This window comes from Trichophyton verrucosum (assembly GCF_000151505.1).
Source record: "Trichophyton verrucosum HKI 0517 chromosome Unknown contig00356_1.f1.exp, whole genome shotgun sequence".
NCBI lineage: Eukaryota > Fungi > Ascomycota > Eurotiomycetes > Onygenales > Arthrodermataceae > Trichophyton > Trichophyton verrucosum.
The window spans coordinates 3,013-9,844 of record NW_003315406.1 but is presented as its reverse complement, the minus strand read 5'-3'; the positions used below and the strand labels follow the sequence as shown (position 1 = coordinate 9,844).

The following is a 6,832-nucleotide window of genomic DNA, read 5'->3' as shown; positions in this document are numbered from 1 at the left end:
ATGCATTTGCTGGCGACAGGACGGGCCCTGCAGGTTTCCTGCAGATGGTCTTTGGCTGCCTCGAATTTGGCTGCACCGCGACCGATTTATATCAATCCATTACTCACATACCAATCGAAAGCATTACGACCCCGGTTCAACAGCTCTACTGCAGCTCCAAAGGACAAGGAGAGCGTCGGAACAAAACCAGCGCCATCAATTACATCGTCTTCTCCAGCTTTGACCGTGGGAAACAAGTCCTACCAGCCGGATGAATGGACAAACGCCCCCAGTCACATCCTGGCGCACCTCGGCCGTGGTTTATATCTAGACGAGAACCATCCTCTCTCAATAACTCGGAAGCTCGTCGAGAGCCAATTCTCCGGCCCTGAATTTGGGAACTATGCTGAACCGGATCCAATTGTTCCTGCAGCGCGGAACTTTGACGACCTAGGTTTCCCAGCAGATCATCCGGGTCGAAGCCGGACAGACACATACTATTTGGATAAACAGACTGTTTTACGGACACATACAAGTGCACATCAGCGAGCATACTTCCAGCAGATGAACAGGAATGAGGCTACCAAGCCGGAAGAGAAAGGATACACTATTGTAGCAGACGTTTACCGCCGCGATGCTATTGACCGAAGCCATTATCCCGTCTTTCACCAGATGGAATGTGCACGACTATGGAAACGACCTGAGAACGAACCTCTGAAGGCCTCTCAACAAACGGCTGCGCAAATATGGAAAGATCTTGAAGCTCTCCCTCGTCATGATGTTGTCGTGGAAGATCCCAACCCAACTATACATCCGACTCGCAACCCGCTGCAAGACAAATACCATACTGCAGAGGAAGCCGAGGCGATTACCGCCCACCTTAAGCGGTCTCTCGAACTACTCGTCATAAGAATCTTCTCCGCTGCTAGGGAAGCCACTGAGAACCCAGCTGTTGCACAAGAACCCTTGAAAATCAGATGGATCGAGGCATACTTCCCTTTCACCAGCCCGTCCTTCGAGCTAGAAGTCTTCTGGCAAGGCGAATGGCTAGAACTGCTAGGCTGCGGTGTCGTCAAGCAAGAGCTTCTCAATTCCTCTGGCGTCTCACATCGAATTGGTTGGGCTTTCGGTCTGGGCCTTGAACGAATCGCAATGCTTTTGTTCAACATTCCTGACATCCGTCTCTTTTGGTCCAAGGATCCCAGGTTCCTTTCTCAGTTCCAGGCAGGCAAGATCACTCGTTTCGTGCCTTTCTCTAAACACCCAGCATGCTACAAGGACGTTGCATTTTGGCTCCCTCCCTCTGCAGCTGGCTCCGTGAGCGCAGCTGGAGGAAGTGTACCGTTCCATGAAAATGATATAATGGAGATCGTACGAGGTGCAGCTGGCGATTTAGCAGAGGATGTAAGTTTGGTTGATGAGTTTACGCACCCGAAGACAGGAAGGAAGAGTTTATGTTATCGAATCAATTATAGGAGTTTGGAAAGGACTTTGACGAATGAAGAGACAAATAAGCTGCATGATAAGGTACGGCAGACACTGGTGGAAACTGCTGGCGTTGAATTGAGGTGATAAGGGGTATTTGTCTTTATTCTTTAGCGATTTGTACAATAGCCACTCATGTATTTTTAGATAGTGTTCGGGTTCATCTGGATAGATTTGATTCAGCTGTAACCTTCAAGGTGTGTAATATGTATATACCCTTCGATCCAAAGCATAGCTGCTATTAAATGAGTCTCTAATTTGCAATTGTACATCGTTCCATGCACCATTCATACCGCACCAAAGCAGCAGCAAGAATCCGCCAGGAGGAAAGAAAAGCAGGGAAGAAAAGAAAAAGGGCATGAGGCAAAAACATACAAATAAGAGAGGAGAGATAGAAGAGACAAGAACAGTATAAAACGGGGGTAACATAACAGTAGAAAAGAAGATGTAGTTTATGTATGTGTACAGATTCAATCGTCAAACTGAAACATCATCCCGTAAAGAATAACCTTAAAAGCAAAACGCCGTGCCTAGCTGCTTTTATAACCGGCTCCGCTAAAAGCAGAATAGTATACAGTACGCCAATGAAGCGGCTATGATTAGGAAAATGGGGAGGGTCATGCGGAGGGGGTAGATTGAAGGGGAAAGAGGTGGGTTGGAGAAGGCATTAGAATTGGATGGGTATCCCAGAGGGGGTTTTTGTCGTTCAGAGAATGCAACAGAGAATTTATGCATTCTTCACGACGCCAACTTTAGCGGCCTATAGAAGATGTCAGTTATGGTTCCGTCGTGGTATATATAAAGTGCAAAACGTACCCTGAGGATTCTGCCGTTGAGGGTGAAACCCTTGTTCTGAACGTGCATGATATCGCCGTCCTGCTTGCCCTCCATTGGAGACATAAACAAAGCCTCATGCCTGCTTGGGTCGAACTTCTGAGGTTGACCATCTACCAGCTCGGACGGATCGAATCTGACAACACCGTGCTTCTTGAGGGTGTTCATGAGCACGCCCTCCGTCATCTTCAGGCCGGAGAACAGCTCGTAAACATCCTTGTTTTCCTTTGCATTGGCAGCATCGACCTTCTCAGGAGGAACAGCTGCAAGCGCACGCTCCAGGTTATCAATTGACTCGATGAGGTCTGCGGCAAACTTCTGGATAGCAAAGGTACGAGCAGCTTCGATATCTCGGCGAGTCCGCTCTTGCAGGTTGCGGAAGTCAGCTACAGAGCGAAGGTATTTATCCTAATATTCCAGGCCAGAGTTAGCTCTAATCAACTGCATGTACAACTTGCATATCGATCTGATGCGCTGCATACCTTCAAATCAACCACTTCCTTCTCACGTGTTTCTAGATCCTTCTTCAATGTCTCGAGTTCAGATGGCTTTTCAGCTTCGGCAGCTTCTTCGGCCTTGGGCTTTTCACCGTTGGCTTCCGTTGAAGCGTATCTGCTCTGTACTCTGGAGGGCAATGATCGTGCTGCTAGCTGTTGGGACTGGCGGATGATAGCTGACTGTCTGTGGATGGGGGAGACGATGGACGAGGGAGCCGCGGAACCGGCAAGCCGACTTTGTCTGAGAAGTGCTCTGCGGAACATGATGACGGATTTTGTATATATCTCTATCTATTCACGCTTCAATTGCAGCAAGAAGATCAAGGAAAAGGAGCTGTTCAGGTCGAGTTCTTGTATATGAATATAAAATTGCACGTCTTGAAGCATCAAATTTGACAGCAAGAAAAAGTTGAATTTCGCAAAGCTTGGCGGAGTCACGTTTTTCCGTTCCGGTATTTTTTTTCTTTTTTTTTTTTTCCTGGAAGGTTCCATTTTAACAATCTCCAAATCAACCTCAAACTTGATATCAGAAAGCGAGAAAGCTGAAGGAAAGACTTGTTGATTAAAACCCTCCTATATGATATTAACTACGGCTATGTTTTGACTATCCAGTATTCAAAGAATTTTTATCGCTTGCCCAAGGGTATATCGTCTATTTTCAGTCGCCCAAAAGCGGGCAAAACCTCTTCCCAAAGGGCCCTATCCCAGAGTCCTATGATTCCTGTTGGGATGTCCATGGTCCTATGGTCGCAAAGGAAATTATTACGCCGAATGAAATGCTTTTGACAGAGAGCGTGGGAGGGCTAGCTCTGCCAACCCGTGTGTGATGTTTGATGGGAGAACGCCCGCTTAGTCCAATTCAAGGTATAGATGGACGGTGTCGAATTTGATAAAAGAAAAGAAGAAGAAAAATAGTTATGTGCAATGAAAGTGGACGGTTAAAGGAGTGATCATATCCACGGTTTGTCGGTGTTTGATCGATGGAGTCCCGCATCGGCATATATTATGATTGATTCGAGGTCACTTCGCCGGCTGTCCTTTTCGCTGATGCTGGTATAATCGCTTATACTTCGGCTGTGACTGGGCTCCTTTGGAGCAGGTTGAGGTAAGTTGAGGATGGCGACCATGTGCTCCAATAGCTTCTGTTGGATCTTTGCTCGCCGCTCTTCTGCGTATTCGAGTTTTGTCGCCCATTCGTCTATCGATTGGTCGATCTCTAGCAAAGCTTCTTCTTGCTTGAGGACGCCCTCGGGGGAGAAACTGGAAACCCCGCTGGCTGATTTGAGATATGATATCACTCTACCATGCAGACGTTGTCTGTCTGATCGAAGAGCAACATGAGTGTCTCGAAGGTATTTGCAATGTTTATTAAGAGTATGCATTTCCTGCTCGTCCGTTAGCAAGGAATACTTCAATTTCTCCAGTTTTTAGTGGATTCAAGGGGGGTCCAGCCTACCTGTGTGAGCGAAGATACTTCGCTGTATTTGAGAACTTCGAATCTCTGCCCCCTTCGCCGAGCCTGGCTTTGAAGTTCTTCGATTTCCTGACAGGTCAACAGCATAGAGGCTGTTTGGATAGAATACCCCGGCGGCAAATTCCCAACCGGAATATCAATATTGTCAAGCCCTGCTCTCCCCCGGGGCTTCTTCTTGGATGGCTTTTCTCTTATGACAAGGTCTTGTGGAACATCATCGCTCTCCCCGGGCGCAGGACTTTCTGGTCGCCGCGTGGCATCTAATCCTAGTATCTTCAACGATTTTGGTCGTTTGTCATGGTATCTTTGGGAGAATTGTGGGAGATCTGCTAGCTGGTCTGCCGGCCGCTCCTTTTCCAACAACAGGTTCGAGGTCGATCCGCCTCGCAGATGAGAGGGATTGGGAGCAGAAGTTGAGTGGACAGCTTCTATATATCGATTCCTGGGGACACCTCGACCAAAGAAATGCGACGGGCTGGTCTTGTCCTTCTTGGGCACTGCAGGTTCAGTTTTCGGAGGCACCTTCGGAGGGATTCCCTCAATTTCAGCCTTGGTCGGGCTCCGCTTGCGCTGCAGCCGGGCTCTAGGTTGTTGCTGATGCTGTGCCATGATCGGCTGGTTGCCTGAGGGCGTAAGTCTTCCGGTTGAATGTGGACTCGGTGACTGTCTGGATGTGTTGCAACTGTTCCCCATCTGTCTGGCAGTGCGCCTGTCGCTGAAACTTGAGTAACCCAGAGGTGAATGGTCGCGAGCCCTCGAAGATGGCCGGGAAAACCCTAGGGCAGTTTGAGCTCTCTCATGGCTCGGGAAATAACCCGGTATCGTAGCTGCAAACGCACTAAATTAGTTCAACCGACTTCAAAACAGCATCGGCATCCAGCTTCCCGCTAAGAAACCGAAAGAGCGAGAGCAAGACGAAAAGAGAGAAAAAGAAAAAGAAAAAAAAAGGTCGTGTCCTTGGGGATTGGGACATACGTGAATCCATGTGTTTTGATTGCCGGTTTGTAGATACTGTCAACAGCGACTCGCGAGAACCAGCAGCCAGCCTGTCACGATTAGGGCCGATATATATGTATCGTCCTGAGCTGGAGGACTCCGGGGTTCGTCCCCTCGAGCTCGCAGAGGCAGTAGATGACCGTTTGGCAGGCGGCCAGAATTGCAGTTTCAGCTTGTCGGTTATGCTCTGTCTGGCCAATTCCGGGGGCTCATAGGTGATCTGAGGAAGCGAAGACGGGTCAGAGGTCAACCAGCGAAGAAAGCGAAAGGGAGGAAGAGGAGGGAAGAGCCAAAGGGAGAAGAGCAGGATGTCAGGGCAAGACGGTTAAATATTGATATACCTTAGGGGAGGTGTCCTTTGCGATTATATTGTTGATGCCGACATGGACATCGAAGTCGTCTATCCATTGCTCGCAGACAGCCATTGCCCTGGTTGAATAAATAGACAACCCCAGCCAGCAGAGGAGCTATAGTGGATCTCGTTAAGGCCGTTTATGGCTATCTTTAATTATATTCTTGCCTTCACGATGTTTCAACGATATCCTGCCCATGCGAAAGCTCCACATTCATTTATTTCACGATTCTGCGTTTAGAGATCCCTGAAAATTGGCACTGCACGCCGGTGGCCTAGCGGACCGTCTTTTGTTCAGGGCAGGTCAAGGCGGATGGAGAGAGACAGGCAGAGATAGGCTGAGTGAGGGACCAAGCATAGGCAGCGTGGGCAAAAGGCAGAGGGGGAGTCAGTGTTAGAGACCCTGGTTGATGACGCCTAAGGGGAGGAACTGTGTCGAGCATCATGTCTCCATCCTTCGTGTGCCCCATAGTCGAGCCGACTTAAAAAGACTTCACTCCAGGGTACTAAATATCCCTGCCAGCCTTTTCCCTTGCCTGCAGCTGCAGAGAAGAGGGGAGCCCAAACGCCTCATCACCGGACTTCGGGGCTAGATGGCTTGCTCTAGTGTGCCTCTGCAGCAAGGCAGCACAAAACTCCGTATGCACATCGTGACGAGGTCACCAGGAGAGTGCGAGCTGCGAGCGAAGATCTGAGCTGCCGGCGGGCTCTGATTGTTCACCGGGAATAAGCAAATATATCGACGCTGAGCAGAAAAAAAGGGGGGGGTGGAGAGAGGTAACTCGAAGGCCGATCAGCTCCCCCCCCCCCCCCCCCCTCCCCCTTCAACTCGTCTCTTCGCTGTACCTGACGCACGTCCAGCAAATGTATGGAGTACTGACTAGCTAGCTTGCTTGCTTCCTAATCATGAATCGACAGGTTGACTTGATTCCCCACGATGATGGGCGGATGGGCGTATACTTAGTGCCCAGGGGCTAATCTTGCAGTAGGGGGTGTTTAGAGAGAGAGAGCGAGAGACACTGCTGGCATCCCGTTTCTGATTACTTCAACCGCCGCTTGCCTGGCCTTCGGTCACTCAACCGAACACAAGTATATGCCTGGATAGTTATGCATGAAATAATTAAATTCGTTGCCCTGTTTTGCCCAAATATGCCCCCGTCCATTTGCAAGGGACGGAGAGCCAACCCTTGGCTGTGAAGGGGGGGCGAAGGATAA

At 49.3% G+C, this 6,832-nt stretch overlaps 3 protein-coding genes across 3 annotated transcripts; 1 reads left to right on the top strand and 2 right to left on the bottom strand.

Annotated features, from left to right (window-relative positions):
* TRV_04583 (uncharacterized protein) lies at positions 1–1,879 on the top strand (the record flags this gene model as incomplete). The annotated part of the gene is made up of 2 exons (XM_003021261.1): positions 1–1,506; positions 1,700–1,879. The coding sequence occupies 2 exons, from the start codon at positions 1–3 to the stop codon at positions 1,877–1,879; spliced, it is 1,686 nt and encodes a 561-aa protein (XP_003021307.1).
* Positions 1,880–2,191: 312 nt separating this feature from the next.
* Positions 2,192–3,059, bottom strand: TRV_04582 (uncharacterized protein; the record flags this gene model as incomplete). Its single annotated transcript, XM_003021260.1, has 3 exons — positions 2,192–2,224; positions 2,281–2,706; positions 2,781–3,059. 3 exons carry the CDS (start codon positions 3,057–3,059, stop codon positions 2,192–2,194), a joined length of 738 nt encoding a protein of 245 aa, XP_003021306.1.
* A 686-nt stretch (positions 3,060–3,745) lies between these two features.
* Positions 3,746–4,878, bottom strand: TRV_04581 (uncharacterized protein; the record flags this gene model as incomplete). The annotated part of the gene is made up of 2 exons (XM_003021259.1): positions 3,746–4,180; positions 4,252–4,878. The coding sequence occupies 2 exons, from the start codon at positions 4,876–4,878 to the stop codon at positions 3,746–3,748; spliced, it is 1,062 nt and encodes a 353-aa protein (XP_003021305.1).
* Between the last annotated feature and the right edge of the window lie 1,954 nt (positions 4,879–6,832).